General features: G+C 35.7%; 1 protein-coding gene across 4 annotated transcripts in view; it reads left to right on the top strand.

The window, feature by feature from the left end:
• Positions 1–17,539, top strand: part of CTNNA3 (catenin alpha 3) — a 1,725,675-nt gene that overhangs the window by 1,316,727 nt on the left and 391,409 nt on the right. For all 4 annotated transcript variants that reach the window (XM_082424660.1, XM_082424659.1, XM_082424661.1 and 1 more), the window contains one exon: positions 7,077–7,277. In XM_082424660.1, the coding sequence (XP_082280786.1) occupies positions 7,077–7,277 (201 nt within the window). The remainder of the gene's footprint in view (positions 1–7,076; positions 7,278–17,539) is intronic.

Below are 17,539 nucleotides of genomic sequence, written 5' to 3' on the forward strand. Positions count from 1 at the left end.
TGCCTTTTCATTCTCTTAACAAACAGTGCCTTTCACAGAGCAGAAGTTTTAAATTTTTATGAAGTCCAATTTATTAATTTTTCCTTTCATTTTTTATACTTTCAGTGCTGTATTTAAAAAGTCATTTCCAAATTCAAGGCTACCTAGATTTTCTCCTAGGAGCTTTAAAGTTTTGCACTTTACATGTAGGTCTATGATTCCACATGTAATTTATCCTTTACATTTTTTCCCCCTGGGTAGAAAAAATACTTGAAAAATTAGTAGCTTCCAAGACAAAATACGCAGTCAAAAGAATAATTTTCCAAAGCTGAAAGCAACTTTTACAAATTTAAAGTGAACAGGTGTCAAAAATTCACTATCGAGAGACGCCAAGATGATAATACTTGTTTAAGGAGAACTGGATAAAGAAAGAATGGTTAAATAAAATTCTAACTTAGAAAAAAAACTGGTTCATGGTCCTATAGAACGGTAAAAATGTAACCTTCAGGATTATGTTTTCTATAAAAATTATTCCCATCTCTATCAGATAAAAATGTATTTGCATTCCTGTGTGACAAGAGTTATTTACATAGCTATCCCTTTTAACAAAATGAGCATCTACAGAACTGTAAAACCCCTACAGAATTGTAAAACATCCTAACCAACAGTAAATAGCAAGTGGAAAAAAGATACACACTGCTGGAGAATTAGATATCTGCCAGGTAGGCTTGGTTCACAACGTCTGCCCAGGAGGACACTGAAGGGACAAGCAATAGTACCTTTTGCCTATTTCTAAGCTTTTGATAAATTTCTTTGCTTCACAGAGAAAACTGTTGTAAGAGCCTACTTAAGACTTATGGAAAGAAATCTGAAGACTTCAGTTACTTTCTTTGTGTGTGTGTGTGTGTGTGTGTGTGTGTGTGTGTGTGTGTGTGTGTTTATTTCTATAGAATTGTGTCTGCATAAGTACTGCAGAATTCCTTTAAGTATAGTTTGGTAAAGAACTAGTTTGGGAATAGCAATCTTTATTTTTCTTTTGATTATTGTCAGAAGTGGGTCAAGTAAGTTTGAGCTGGTTAAAGTCCAATGAAGAATAAATAGCTTATAGTGCAGAGAAACTAGGCAAACTTTTGTGATAAAGGTTAACAAAACTTCATTAAAATGATGAGATAATTTTGACTATCGTATTTTAGGAAGAATAAAAGATAATGAAAGAAAGTAATTCTTACCAATGTTTTATAACTATAAATGGAGTATAACCTTTAAAAATTGTGAATCACTATATTGTACACCTATAACTTATAAATATTAATATTTTACATCAACTATACTTCAATAATTTTTTTTAATTTTTAAAAAGAAAGTAATTCTTTCTGGTTGCTAGCTTTTAAACCCTTTACAGAAAGGGATTTACCTTATTTATCTTTTACATCATCTACATTTTCTAACACATAGCAATACTTAGGTTCAGGAAAGGAGACAGAGGAAAGGTTCTAAGGATGTAGAAAAGGGATATGAAATTTCAAAAAGTTTTACATTTAGCTACATACATGTTCTTTATTCTCAGAAGAGTACTTGCCTAGATATTTATGCAGGATATTAGTTATTTGGAGAACAATCATCATGATCAAATTCTTACTAAAAAAATTTTGGCCACCTTTAAGTAGATACATAAACAACAATTAACTTATATACTGGTGTATTCCATTGGCTTTATAGCTTTTTTTGGGGGGGGGGGGTGAAAGAGAAAAATTATTGTGTAGTTGCCTATGTAATGAATTTTAAATTTACAGGTAGAGATTCAGGTGTGCAAAATGGAAACATTTTCTTATACTTAGTTAAATCTCTGAGCTCATATACAATGGGTTGCTAAACTTAATCTTGCCAGTTTAAGAAACTCAACCTCTTTTGGCTTATAATTCAGTCTCTTTGGAAAAAAAGTTTTCTCTTTAGAAAAATATTCTTTTCTCTCTTCTCCTTTCCTCCTTAGAATTTTGTTTTACATATGCAGATATCAGGGGAGGAAACAGTTGGTGGTAGATTATTCCCCATTCAATGGATTATAGCATAAACTCTCTACCTCTTCAGGTTTTGCCATTGATGTATTCAAAGCCCAGCTTCGGGAATTAAAAGAAAGCAACTTTAAGTGTGGCTTTTGCGAATAAAATGTCCTTCTACTTTAGGTCTGTTCTTTGGGTTATGGATTTATAAAATTCTGCTTTGGATGTTGTTTTCTACTTTCCCTGAGGCAAGTTCTAGCTTTAATTGTAGAAAACTGAAGAATTAAGAAAAACATTTTAAATGTATTTCAAAATCTTATTGTGCTACACTTGCTGCGATGACTGAAGATGGAGCCACCCAGAGAAGTTTGCAACAAATGAAATGTCTTGTAGTCTAAGATCAGTTCCTTTATTGCCCTCTTTATTACCATTTTCCAACATAGTAAAAATCATCCTTTGCATCTCAAGATAGCTATAAAATGAGTGACAGTAATTGCTAGTAGTTCAGCAATTCTCTGCTCTTAAAATAATGTACTTTAGGATTTGCAGTAACAGTAGGACATTTCACCCATCACCCCAAATCAAATGTTAAGCTGACACTCTGAAACAATTAAGACAAATCTTCAATCAATCCTTCAAAACATATATAATACAGTTAACCCTTGAACAACATGGGTTTGAACTGCGCAGGTCCACTTTTATGAGGATATTTTTCAACAGTAAAATCACAGTACTACACCGTCCATGGTTAGTTGAATCTGCAGAGGAACTGGGGATACAGAGGGCCAACTGTTGATACAAGTTATATACGAGTTAGTGCCAGCATTGTTCAACGGTCAACTGTTTTCCAAGTGTACTTGTTTTATAATAATATATTTTCTTTCTTTTAAACCTCATTGTAAAAATTATGTAATTGTTAAATCCAAGTACATGTGTAGTGAGAAAAAAAATAAATTGGAGGTAGAGCTCCTAATGATTTTTTCTGCGTCTAACAAGTAAACTCATTCCATCAGCGAAGACTTAAGAGATACGTCAGTAGAAAGTTTTATACAAAGTATTTGGTGTTTTATTTCTTTCCTAGAGGTGTGGAGTTATATATCTAGACATAAAAACTCAAGCTATCATGAAGGCCTTTTTAACTACTTAAGTTCACCTGAAATAAAGAAATACTTGTTTTTAAGACATTAGCTTAATGTTTAGTTACTGTGTATATGGGAGGTGCCCAATTTTTTTTTTCTTTTTCTGGCACTCTGTTTAGAATTTCATGCAAATAATTGTTGCTGGCATTTTGGGAAACATTCAGAATAATGGGGAAGTGTCACAATAATGGAAATCTTGCAACCCTTTCCTAATGCTTCTGCGCTATATTTAATCTTAGTAGTTCAAAAGATCATTTAGCCATCATCTCCAACCTTCTCAATATAGCTGCTTCAGATAAACTCTGGGTATATGCTTCTTGTCATTTATTTTCCTTATTTTATTTTATATTGTATATTTTCATGTAAGATTTTTATTTCCATATCTGACCTTACCTCTATGGTTCTTCAACATAATTAACACCAGGGCTTCTGATTGTGTTGCACAATCTAAAGCAATAACCACACAAACTTCTATAAGACCAAGCAAAAAAGAACCAGAAAAATTCTTACTGTATTTTTTATTCTCCACTTAAAGTAATAAAATAAATTGTGAAGCATATATATCATTGTTTTAAAGAAGTGAACATTCATTGTTAGTGAATATTTTTTGTATTTTTTCCAGTGCAAAATTCATAGGAAAAAATAGTTTGTGACAGCTATAATTTCACCTTTAATTGAACAGAAATTACTGAGTTTATTAGATAATTAATTTTGCAAAAATGAACAAGGTTTTTTCTTTCCTAAATATCTTTTCACTTTCACAGAACTGAGAAAAACAGCTCTGCAATCTAAAATTAAGCACCTTTAGTGAATACAGATTAAACATGCATTGAATACATATATATTGTGTTTGCTTTTAAAAAAACTTACCAACCTACTTGGAAAATAACAGCTTCTTAATGTGTCATTAAAGGGCACATCTGTGGATTTTTAAAAAACTGATCATTATTATGCCTTCCACATTTATACTTGCACTTCAGTTCCAAGGGAAACATGATGGTGATGATACACATGTGCTTTCTGTTGAGATGGGACTGTGCCTGGATTTATTACAGGCTTTAATGACACATTTATAACTGAATGCTACAAATTAGGTTAAAACTCCAGTGAATTTATAATGAAGGTTTTCAGTACTTAGTCTTTTTCATGCAAATGAACTTACTGTCCTTAATATGGCTTAAATTGACTAATTTTAATGCTACAGAAATGTGTCTACCAATGTTCATAACCCATGATTTAGGATTTAGACAAAATAATGTACTGTTCCCAGGTGCATCTTACAAGAAGACTTCATTCATTCATTCAACAAACATTCTTGTTAACCTAACAGGTGCTATGCACTGTACCAAAGTCTAGATACCTCAAGGAATAAGATAAAATTCCTGCACTCACATATATTTGTTAGTCTACTAGAGAGATAGTTTCATTAGTATATCACTAAAACACAGAAAGAAGCTCTAATGAAAACATATAAACCATTTTATGTGAACCCCAAACAACTTGGAGCAAAGTTTGCCTTGTTCTAGGTCAGCATGGATTTCCTGAGGCAGGGCATTTAACTAGTGTCTTAAAAGAATAGTAAGGAATTCCCTGGTGGTCCAGTGGTTAGGACTTTGCCCTTCCACTGCAGGGGGTACGGTTTTGGTCCCTGGTAGGGGAACTAAGATCCTGCAAGCCATGAGGCATGGCCAAAAAAAAAAAAAAAAGAATAGTAGGAGTTGAGCAAGCAGACCAGAGGGGATTGGCAGTTACGATATTGTGATTTAGAATAAGAGGTATATCTTTGTTCTTTTCCTGTTTCTGGCACAGAGCTCCTAAAACCCTTGGAATATACTGAGTGATGAGGGCCATAAAGCTGTCTTTTGTATGTTAATGAGGTGACTTTGGGACCACCCCCGCCCCACCCAAGGATGGGGGCTGGTTGACAGGGCAACCAACCATGTGATTAGAACTTTTAGTTCCACCCCTTTACCTCTGGGAAGGGTAGAGGGGCTGGAGGCTGAATCAGTTGCCAATGGCCAGTGATTTAATCAATCATGCCTATGTAATGAAGCCTCCATAAAATCCCAAAAGGATGGGTTTTGGAGAGCTTCTAGGTTGATGAACACATGGAGATTTGGGGAAAGTGGCATGCCTGGAGAGGGCATGGAGCTCTGGGCCTTTCCCCATACCTTACCCTCTGCATCTCTTCCATCTGGCTGGTCCTGAGTTATAAAAGTTAAATCTAGTAAGTAAAATGGTTCTCTGAGCTCTGTGAGCTACTCTAAGCAAAATAATCAAACCTAAAAAGGAGGTTGTGGGAACCTCTGATTTATAGCTAGTTGGTCAGAAATATATGTAATAACCTGAAGTTGGACCGCGACTGAAGTCCAGAAGGGGGGAACCTTCAAATTGTAGCAGAAGCACAGATAACGATCTAGGCTTTTGACTGGTGTCTGTAGGGGGGTGGGAAGGGGCAGTCTTGTGGGACTTAACCCTTAACCTGTGGAATCTGATGCTATCTCCAGGTAGATGATGTCAGAATTGAGTTGAATTACAGGCCACCCAGTTGGTGTATAGAGAGTTGCATGTTGGTGTGGGGAAGCCTCCACACACACACACACACGTTGACATTGGGTCCAGGAACCCAAAAGAACAGTCTAGGTCAAGGTTCTAATATGCCCACAGGCACAGAGGCATGAAGAAACATGGCAGATTTGGAAATTTGTAAAATAGATATAACTAAAGCATGAGGGACATGCAGAGGAATAGTAGATATCAGGTCTAAGAAGTTCACCAACGACCATATTCTTTGACAGTTTGGATATTATGCTCTACACAGTAAGAGGAAGGTGTGACTCTGCAAGGAAATAGCTTTATGAATACCTGTCTTGTGTAGCTTACCTGCAGAAAGTCAGCAAATCCAGGGAGAGGGAGAGGGAGAGAGAGAGAGAGAGGGAGAAGGGGAGGGGGAGGGGGAAGGAGAAGTTAACAATATGTTCTGGAATTACTGAGGCCTTTTTGTTGTAGTTGTTTTCTCTGTGTGTTTTGAAGTAATAGAGTCTTTAAAGATTTGGGGTGGGGATTCATTTAGTAAAAATAGAAACCATTTCTTTAGTATTCTTTTAATTTCTTAGAAATATCATTGCCCATGCTTGTTGATAGTCTACATATTTACTCAGCTCCACTCATTAGTTTTATTCTGGGAGTATTAATCATTTTATAGAAAAAGAAAACATTGTTGTGCTATACTAATAACTCCCAGCTGTCTTCATGCCCTAATCATGCAAAGAAGGAAGGAGAGAAAGAGGTCTGGAGATACTCTTCAGGGTGAGCAAATTTCTCTGGGATTCATTTACTTCAAGTCAATCAATCTTTTTAAAGCCCTTTTTTATATATAAGTCTTTTCACAGATGTAGTGAGGTTATTGCTTTACAATATAAAATTATATATTTCACCGTTTTCATCATTTGCTAATTTATAATATTTCTGTAATCGTGTTAAATATCGTACATCAGTGAACATTAGTTGAATGGAACACCATAGTTATATTTTTCTATATATTTAGGGCAGGTGATTTTTTTAAGAGTTTCATAAGCTGCATAGTATTGTGCTTAATCAGGATTAAGTATTCCATCATTATACATTTTATTTTTGTTTTAATCTAGAATCTTTCCTTAATTTCCATCTGTAAGTCACTCAAATCTAAAATCTAATCTACTGGAACTAGAATCTAAAATAAGATGCAATCTATAAAATTTACTGATAAAAATGCAAAATTTTTATTTTACAAGATGAGCTATTAAAAAAGGTATAAACAAAGTCACATCTGTATTTTTTCTTCTTAGTTGTCAATGTCTTTTATTCCCAATGTGCACATTATCTGCAACCAGAAATTAACATAAATTATAGTATGCTAGATTTGTGTGATTTAAAAAAAAAAAAAAACACAAAACTAATTTGACCTGTTTACTTACAGAGAGCCATATCCTAGAAGATGTCAACAAATGTATCATAGCCTTGAGAGACCAGGATGCTGATAATTTAGATCGAGCTGCAGGTGCTATCAGAGGACGGGCTGCAAGAGTTGCTCACATTGTCACGGGTGAAATGGACAGTTACGAGCCAGGAGCTTACACAGAAGGTGTGATGAGAAATGTTAACTTCCTGACAAGTACTGGTAAGTCTCTGTCCCCAATAACAGCTGCTCTCTTCCTGACATTTGCATCTATATAACTACCAAATATTCATACATATGGAAAGAAGATCTCAGTCTGTGTGGCTTGTTTCGAAGTAGATTGCTCTGATAAGGGCTTGCATCCTGTGGTTGTGTGATTTGAAATTTATCTCTGGGAAGTAAATATATTCACTGGAGAAAAAAGGCTTTTATAAATATATGCATTATATAAATTACCCACAGGCCTTTAGCCACTTATGAATGTTTATTAATGCTAGAGTTGTTAGGAGATATAATTAGGCCAGATGTGATAAGTATGTAATAGTTTCCAAGCCCTCTTTTAGCTGTCTGATTGGTAGCCCCCAGGTTTTTGTTTACATTGCTTAAACAGAGCAAACTTGTCCTATGTTTCCAGAGAAATGCTTTCTACCTTCTTTTGTAATCTGTTTGCAAAACACCATTTTGTTCTTTCACATAATCTTTGATTACTTAAGAAATACGGAACCAGGATTTTGTTTTGGTTGCAGCACTGAAGTTAATATTTTCTGAAATCAGCTAATAAATGCTTAGTTGTTGAAACACACATTAAAATGGTATTCTTATTTTTGCACTGTTATTAACATTTCTCCAAGACACTTACAGAAAATTCAAAGAAGCATTTAAATTCATATGAATTCAGAAACAGTGGATACAGTTTGAATGAGGGCAACCAACCATTTTTAGAAATCATCATGGCAGTAGTTTTTCTTGTGAAAAGCCTTTGTGATCTGTGAAAACCGCAGGTTGAATTTTTCTTATTAATTACTTCATAAGAGGAGGGTGACAGTGGACCCATGATCCCTAAAATATTTGAAATTACATACTGAAATCATTGATCCTACCTAGAGAATTGTTCATGTTATGCATGGGGCGTATTAAATTTGGATGTACATATTTGTTTTGTGAAAGGGATAGAAGGGATGGAGATGGGTGATTTGTGGGGAGAGGAAGCTGCTCCTTGAAATTAACAAATATAAGCTTATCAACAGTTGAATAGCCTTCATTAGGAAATAGTTCTGAAGAGCTATACCACAAGGTAGGCTTGGCAAGTTTTGTAGAGAACTGATGATTAGTGTTTCTCTTTTCCTAGAATGTTGATACAGAACTCATTAATGAATCTTGGCGCATAGTTTTCTCAGTATCTCTTTAAAAATATTTCTAAAACAGTGAAATGCTTAAGATATACTAAGGAAAGATGAAGGAGGTGTATTTGCAACTCTTGATATGATATTTCTATACTAACTCCTCAAAAGTCACTGGTGTCACGAATAGGGTACAGGGTAGTTGCTTTATCAGTGAGGTGCGACGATACATTTACTTGCTTAAGGAGATAATTGTGTTAGAGTAGTTCAGCATCTCTTTCCTAAACTAAATTTAACTGGTCCTTTCTTGTTGGTCAAAATCAAGTACAGAGTTCTCTGATTTTTTTCTACCTTCGGGAATAGAATTGTAAGTAAAAAGAAGAAAGCATCGGTGGTTCTCCTTTTAGCCGGTGAAAAATGCCCTATAGGGAACTGACTAAAGTCTACCAAAATGGTACCTATATCTTGCTTCTGTCTCAGTTTTGTAATCATATTGGTAATGTCTTGTGAACACACTCTTATAGTCACCATGTCTGTATGAGGTACTAAGTTTATAGTTTTATTCTCTATAGTATAGCGCCCATATCTGGACTTCATATGTAAAGAAGTGGAAGTGAAATTTTGAAGTGTCCAGAATGTGAAATGTGTTGTGGGAACACTCCATTCACAATCAATTCTCATAATCTGAAATCAGAAAATAAAAATGAAACAAAGTTATTTACACATTTAATTACAATTTTGTCAATACCTGTATGATTTATGATGACCTTACAAGATAACTAACCAATATGGCTACATTATCATTCAATCAGAAGAGAGAGAAATCCTTTTTCCTCTAATTACTTGTATGTAACTTTAATTGAAATTCTCCAGGTAAATTATGTCCTGTACCCCAAATACAAATACAATAAATATGGAATAATCCTGGGTTATTCTGTATAAGTCACATCTTATTAGTAATATAACAGTATAGTTTATGACTTTAGAATTTTGTTGTTTTAGTTTTTTACATACTTTTTGGCTTATCTTAAAATCTTCTCATTTTGGGTTTTTTATGTCTAATTTCAAACTTTGCTCCAAACAGCTTTTCTTGAAATTTATCAAAAGCGTGCCTCACTAAAGGGAATTCTGAGCAATAAATTAGATGAAAATGCTAATTTGATCAGTTTGATCTTAACCAAAGCTGAAATATGTGAGCATTTTCTCTCCCATAGAGATATTGTCTATGAAAAATACTTCCAACTATTCTATCCTCCACAATTAAGTAACAGAAGATGTTCACCTTTGTTCACATCTGCTCATAACTTGGACTTATTATTTATAAATAATCATCAAATTAAATAATTCAAAATGTCATGTTTTATGTTATGAAGCCTTAATAGTTCATATTTTAGCAAGTGAATGGTCTGTATATGTGGCCTGTTTTTCTCTTTCTTTCTTTTCCTTTTATGCAGTTCTCAGGTCTTAACCCTTTTTCCTGAAAATAACTCAGTAAGGAGCTATTGTGAATTGTTCTTATTAACAAGACTTTATCTTTGCACAATTTGCCTTTAAAGTACTGTCATCAATGATGAAACCTAAGTCATACTTATCTAAATCACAAAGAATGTTTTTGGAACATTGCACCTTTGCTTTTAATCAGACTTTGTGGCTCGTTAGCACATTTTCAAGATTTGTTGATCTTCTAAGTGTTTTATCAGCACTTAGAGAAACCCTGTTACATTACAGGATTTGCATTGTTCATAAAATCAACCAGCTGGTTTTCAGTGAAATGTAGGCAACATCTGGAATGCTGCATTTCATTCAGACTGAGGCGGAGTATTGTAATCTCCATGAGAAAATTTTATTCCACCCAATTCTTCCCTGTTACTAAGCTCCTCTACCTGTCAGGAATTCCCGATAGGGTAGAGAAAATATTAGCTTTTTTGTTAAAAGCAAGCCTTCTGGATTGCAATGTGAAGGCTTAGAAGTTGTATACCTAACATCAATTTCAGTTTTTTCACACTAGGCTGGGAGAAAACCTAAACCAAGAGTGGACACACATAATATTTTTTGTGAGTGATTTATGAATTCTGTCAATTCAGAAATCAGCAGGACCCAAAGCATCTTTTGCAAACACTCAAACTCCACCTGGTTTCAAAGTCAGCTAGGCTCATGGACCAAAACACAGCAAGCACACAAATGAACCTGACCAAGACATCCTAGTGGCCTCCAACATTGGCAACTGGTAGTGATGGCAAATAAAGTGTCATTCATCAAGTACTCTTTCAGGCCCAAACTTGAACCCTTTCCCCTGTTAGAGTGGAGAAGAGTCACATAGCTGCAATTTTTCTTCTTAAAGGCAAATGAGACAGTTGAGAACAATTTAGAGCCAATAAATATTTCCAAATTTTTGTTGTAAATTTTTCTTGTGACCAGTTGAAACAACGGATAGACTTTTAAGATGAATTTCTCTAAAAAACATTTTAAAAACTTTAATAGCAGTCAGTAATTCCGATCAATTTCCTTCATTTAATAGTTTTCATATACAAATAGCCTGCATTTTTGTAGCCTAATTAAAACATTTTTTAGCTACTGTCCTTATGTTGCATCTCTGTTTATAATCTTAAATGGCTATAGGATATAAAACAGAAGCTTTAGTTCCAGCAGTCTTTGCCCACTACAGTCCAGCAGAAGTTGAAACTCAGTGGTCCACATACTGGACGTGATTCATTGTGACTCAGAGAATTCTTATGTGTCCAGTAGAGTTTTGACCAACAAAGTTTTATGTTTTAGTATAAGAATTACTTTCTAATTATATATATGAATATATATACATATACACATATACATACATATATATATATCCAGATTAATGGCCTATGGTAACAAATTGGAGGGTCTGGCAACACTAGAGCAGAGTTTACCATGGAAACGAAAATGGCTGGAGCTTAGTAGTGTCTTTCTTTTGGTTGAGACTGGGCCATAGTCTCCTTTATTACCTCTCATTATATGCCCAGTCTGCTTTGCTCACTTAATATACCTACCTGAACTTTGCAGGCGTTTGAATTCACCTAAACGTGAATTTCTGTTTTTTTCTTCCTAGCATGGGCCAGAAGGCACCTTCTACTCCATCTAAGTTGATGCTTTCCCAATCACATGGGCATGCCAGGATCATTTCTGCCTTTAGGTCTTGTCCATGCTGTACCTGTCATTTTGAATACCCTTGCGCCTTATTTATCACATCAAATTTTATCCACCTTTCAAGAAACAGTGCATACCCCCATGTCCTCTAAAAACCTTTTTTTTACTCTCTCTGGAAATAGTGAGCTCTTCTTGGTCTCCTGTGCTGTAGATTTTAAAGGACTTGCCACTCAGGTACATTGTTCCAGGCAACTATATGTTACTGATGAACTCTTCACGTATATTTATATAGAAATGACTGTTCTTTCAAAACAGAAGTTAAGTTATAGGAGAAAAGAGAACTCGTATCATTTCTCTTTGCATCTCTTCCAAAGCCTACCATAATGTCTTGTGTGTGCTAGATTAAAATGAAACAGAACAAAACAACTCTTGAATTGAACCTATATGCTTATGCTAATTTTATTCCAGCAGTGAAACACCTTTTCTTCTCTACTGGCCCTCTACAATTATAATTATTCTTTACAGCTTTCTCAAATGCCACCACCTTTACAAAGGAGCTTCTGATTCCTTTTCAGTTAGAATTAATTGCTCCATTACCTGTGTTACCATGGATGAGCTTATCCTCTAGTTAATGCTTATTTCACTTTGCCTTGTATCATAATCAGCCATTTACATACAAGTTTCTCCCACTAGATTGTAACGTACTTAAAGGTAGATACCACACTTTATTTATTTTCATAGTTCCCATTAGCCTTTTATGCATTGTAGGAGTACTCAAGTCCTTCTCCAAATTTTAAATTTAAAATTCATTGTAAGATTATACTGTGACACATTCTCCTATAGTTAAGCAAGAGGACAAGTTATCATCCCAATTTGTGGGGAAAAAAAACAAAAACAAAAAAACAAAACTCAAGAGCAGTAGACTATGTCAAAGGCTGGGGCAGAGAAAAGATCAGGGAAGTGATTCATTACTGTCCAGAGTCAGATATTAGCCATTTTCAGAGAACTTCATGTCAGATTCTTAAAAGGTTCTTTAGCAAGCTTTTGAACAAGAGATCATGACTTTTGTATACACAATTACTTCCAAGAACCATCCTTGAACTGCATCTGTTGAAAGATCCCACTAAACCTATTTTCACTAATGGTTCCAGCAAATCCCTCTAAAGGGTAGCAGCCGTGCCTTCAAATTCAGAAACATATGCTGGCAAACTTCCTTCCCCTGGTAGCAGTCTGAGACAGGCCTCTGGGATTATGCACTTTCTTACTTTTGGCTTCAGCCCTAATCTGACACCCTTTAACACAGTCAGAGAGCATTAATAAACCACTTCTATCTGCATATCACTTGGCCAGCCTGGATAACCAGTGTCTTCTTGTTGGTGATGCCAAAATCAAAAGTTAAATGACAATTTAGCCTCTTTAAAGAAGAGTAAGATCCCCTGGCCTTAGAAGTACTTCTGTTGCTGCAGAAGTTTGGGACTTTGAACTAACATTGTGAATTGAAGAAAGAAGCTTCTAGAGCTTCTGAGTGGAAAACCTGTTTTTTTGTCCAAAGAGACCTGGATTTGAATAGGACCCAGATCTAGTGAGCAGGCTGAGGGTACTTACTTATCTTGACATTTTAAGTTATTGGAAATATAAACTTGTCAGTTAAAAAGTGCCATAAAAACTGAAATCTCCTATGTGTACTGGGTAATGCAAAGCCTTTTTTTGACATTTTTGATATAGTTAGATCCTAAGAAAGGTACATGGAATAATCTAAAAAGCCACTGTTAGTAATATCCTTATTAATAAAAAGAATACGTTCTGACACATTGGTAGAAATTTTATTGTCAAGGAAGGAAATGGTATAGAGGGCTTACGGGTGGATTTCAGAGAATCATAAAGAGGGGCTGATACATTCCCAAATCTGGAAAATGTAAAATATGGAACTGTGAAGCTGATGCTAAATGGATAGATTAAAAATAGATGAGCTGAAATGGCATGGGTTAAAAGGAAGGGATCATTGGAAAGGAAGTGGAGAATTTGAACATGCTGTGTGGCTATTCACCATGCAAAGATATTGTAGAGCTCTGGTATCTTCTTTAACTCTAGATCTCCTATTACCAGCCTCAGATGCATGTTCTCCAGCCAAAGAAGACATTATCTGGTAAGAGAAATAGGCCACACCTTTCTTTCTAATCTTACTTTTACATACTCTCTGTAAAAAACTAATTCAGATTTATTTTATGGGCCTTTATATGGTAGGAATAGGTAGGAAGTAAAATAACTTAATGTAAGTGGTTTAGGCAAGAAGTCCCAGTTTCAGCTCTAGATTGCAAACAACAGAATCTGACTATAAACCAACACACATGCACAGGAAGGCTAGAGAACAAGAAGAGAAAACAGACAGACTGCAAGGGTTGCTGAATATAAGAACCGGTTGGTCATTCCCAAGGAGCATTTGTATGAACTGCCATTCCAGACCTCAGTGAACATCTAAGGCCATTATTGGCATCGTAACATTATGACACTGGACCCTACAGATGCTACTTTCATTTGCCACGACATTCCAGATACTTCCACCACAGAAATAAATTCAAAGCCAGTCCCTGCTTTTGCCTCACTCTCCCTGAATTCAACTTCCTGAGCAGATGCATCATGTTAGCAGAATTTAAATCACATGCCCACGCCTTGATGATCAGCATGGAGGTGAGCCGCAAGTACTGACTTTTGAGCTTCTATGGAGACAACATTCTGCCTCAGTTAGATTCTCATACTGGCAGATTTCTTGGCGCAGAAGGGCTTTGGAGTCTGTGAGCAAAGTGAGATGGGGGTGGTAAGGAGCAGGAGAGGAGTAGCCTCAAAAAGGGAGTGAAAGGACCCGGAGAAGGGAAATTGAGTACTGATTTTCCAATTTGGTTGGTCATCGTCTATGTTGGAACAACGGAAATGCTTCCATCCATATCACCGAAACAGGAGCACGGCCTTTCAGCAGCTTGTTTCCAAACCCATTTCTTTCAGATGGTTTATGAAATTTTAAAAATAAGCATAAAAGCATGCTTTATGCCTGGTGGTTTTATTAAATGAGATATTATGACACCACTTTAAATCTAAGTGTTTCAGGGATGATGTGCCTTAGAATATAGGTTGTGAATGTGATTCTATTACCAAGATAGTGGCAAGGTAAACATACAGGTGTCTATGAAGTCTTGTGAAAAGTAGAAAAATGGATCATTCAGGGGTTTCTTCTTTTTTTCTTTCTTTAACGACAATAATGACAAAAAATTAATAGGCCTGTAATCCTATTATTGTTCAACTACAGTAATACTGTACCAAACTATATCATTTTATTTTAAACCTAAAGGGATGGGGACTTTGACTTCATTCATTTTAAGATTTACTAAGTACTAGACATTCTTTGTAACAGAGGAGACTAGTGCCTTCTAAAATCATAGTGTTTGCACAGCCACTGGGAAAAGAGAAGTGGCTATTCAAGGCCAGAGGGGATCAGAGGCTCTGGGGTCATACACAGTCTTAGTTCTTTCCCAGCCCTTCTGAGGGCTATGGGCATCAATATCTCAACACCCCAGTAACCCTCTAAAACACACCCTTCCTAACAGCTGTTAGGAAGCTCTGGAATAGCCTTTTATCACCTGGGTAATCCAACAATTGTCTCTTTATAATAGAATTACTGTGAAATGTTTTATAAACTGTAACATAGTCTATGTTTTTAAAAGGTAGCTAATATCTGGTAGGAATCTCCTTCCTTCTTCTCCATCTTGAAAGTCCGATTTATGAAACTAATGAAATAACTCCAGTCATTACAAGTATTTGTTTCATGTATTAATAGTCCTCAGTTGTAAAGACAGGTTAATTTTACTTTTTTAGAGATCGTTATATGTGGCCTGGAAAGTCTGGTTATACAGTTATTGATGTGAGCTGGTAAAACTTTTACATACTCATCTGAAAAACTATATTTGAGGTTCAAGGTCACTGAATCTAGAAAATAAACGGAGGTGGGGCATCTCTCAGATTTTCTTTCTTCTGGCTTTGGGGAGAGCATAAACCATGTGAAGTTGAATGTATGAATCAGACTGCATTTCCTTTGGTGTTAAGTAATTGGTGTAGATAGCAGAGCTTAATTGGCAATAGTTTTAGCCATTTCATTCCCAGCCTCTCGTTCCCAGCTGTCCTTCATGTTCATTTTTCTGGGATTCCTCAAATGTAGTCCTGCTTGGATGAGGGTGGTTGCAATAGCCATGATGATATTGCCAAGTTTCCAAGACAAGAGTAAGTGTAGTAAGTGAAGGATTAAGCATTTCTAAGATGAACAGTAGGTATCTACTGCCAAAAGAAGGCAGTGTTGCATTTACACTATCAGAAGGCCAATATTTTCAAATGACAGTGTTATCTATAAGCTTTATTAATAGATGTGAATATTTTCACGTAAAGTCCATATGTAAGTCGTTTATCATGATTGGGTGAGTTAAAGATTATTTCACCTCTTGGTGAAAACTGTAAACTTGGGGAATACTATAAACTTAGTGGATATCTCAAGATCTTCAGTGAAGGAAGAAAGGATTGTTTGACTGAAGAAAGGAAGTATATTTTAAATGATAGCCACAGTTGGGATAACAATGCTGGGAGTAGAACAAGTGGAATAAAAGAGTCTCTGGAAACATTGATCAGGAGTCCTGTTTACCCAGCTCAGTAAGGATGTAGTTCAAGAAAAGCCAAAGAGATTTTAGGCATGTGGAAATTCTTTCCTACCATGTGCCCATGCTGATTTCTGCTGACATATATTTTCATTTCACATATTTGAATTTTCTAGCTCATGGTAATTTACAACTTCCTCTTTTGTCAATTACAAAAGAAAGCATTACTGCTTAACAATCCCACACAGCAGGCTAAGGACCTGGGAATAAGTTTCTTCTCCTGAAATGTATTAGTAACCCAGCAGTATCTTAGAAAGTATAATATATTCTGGTGATCATCCACCATTTAATTTTACTGTCTGCCAAAACCTGTAGCAGTTAAAGTTAAGTGAACAATTCATATTATAAAATTTCTCTGATGATATAGGGATTATCATTTATTATAAACACTGCTGCCAGTATTTCTTTAAGATTCTAGATATTTTAAAATTGATTTTGAATGTAGGTTATAGTGATTTAACAAAGGTTAAAGGTACATTCCTTTACTACTTTTTTTTTTTTTTGCTGGTAAAGCTTAGTTTCTTATTTTTACTTTTTTATTTTTATTTTATTTTTTTATACAGCATGTTCTTATTAGTTATCTATTTTATACATATTAGTGTATATATGTCAATCCCAATCTCCCAATTCATCCCACCACCACCACCACCCCCCCGTCCCCCGCTTTCCCCCCTTGGTGTCCATACATTTGTTCTCTACATCTGTGTCTCTGTTTCTGCCTTGCAAACTTGTTCATCTGTACCATTTTTCTAGATTCCACATATATGCATTAATATATGATATTTGTTTTTCTCTTTCTGACTTACTTCACTCTGTATGACAGTCTCTAGGTCCATCCACGTCTCTACAAGTGACCCAATTTCATTCCTCTTTATGGCTGAGTAATATTCCATTGTGTATATGTACCGCATCTTCTTCTTCTTTTTTTTTTTAAATTTATTTATGTTATTTATTTATTTTTGGCTGCTTTGGGTCTTCATTGCTGCATGTGGGCTTTCTCTAGTTGTGGCGAGCGGGGGCTACTCTTTGTTGCGGTGCCCGTACTTCTCACTGTGGTGGCTTCTCTTGTTGTGGAGCATGGGCTCTAGGCACGTGGGCTTCAGTAGTTGTGGTGCACAGGCTTAGTTGCTCCGCGGCAAGTGAGATCTTCCCGGACCAGGGCTCGAACCTGTGTCCCCTGCATTGGCAGGCAGATTCTTAACCACTGCGCCAGCAGGGAAGTCCCCAGTACCACATCTTCTTAATCAATTCATCTGTCGATGGGCATTTAGGTTGCTTCCATGACCTGGCTATTGTAAATAGTGCTGCAATGAACATTAGGGTGCAT

This window comes from Balaenoptera physalus (genome assembly GCF_965194825.1).
Source record: "Balaenoptera physalus genome assembly, chromosome: 14".
NCBI lineage: Eukaryota > Metazoa > Chordata > Mammalia > Artiodactyla > Balaenopteridae > Balaenoptera > Balaenoptera physalus.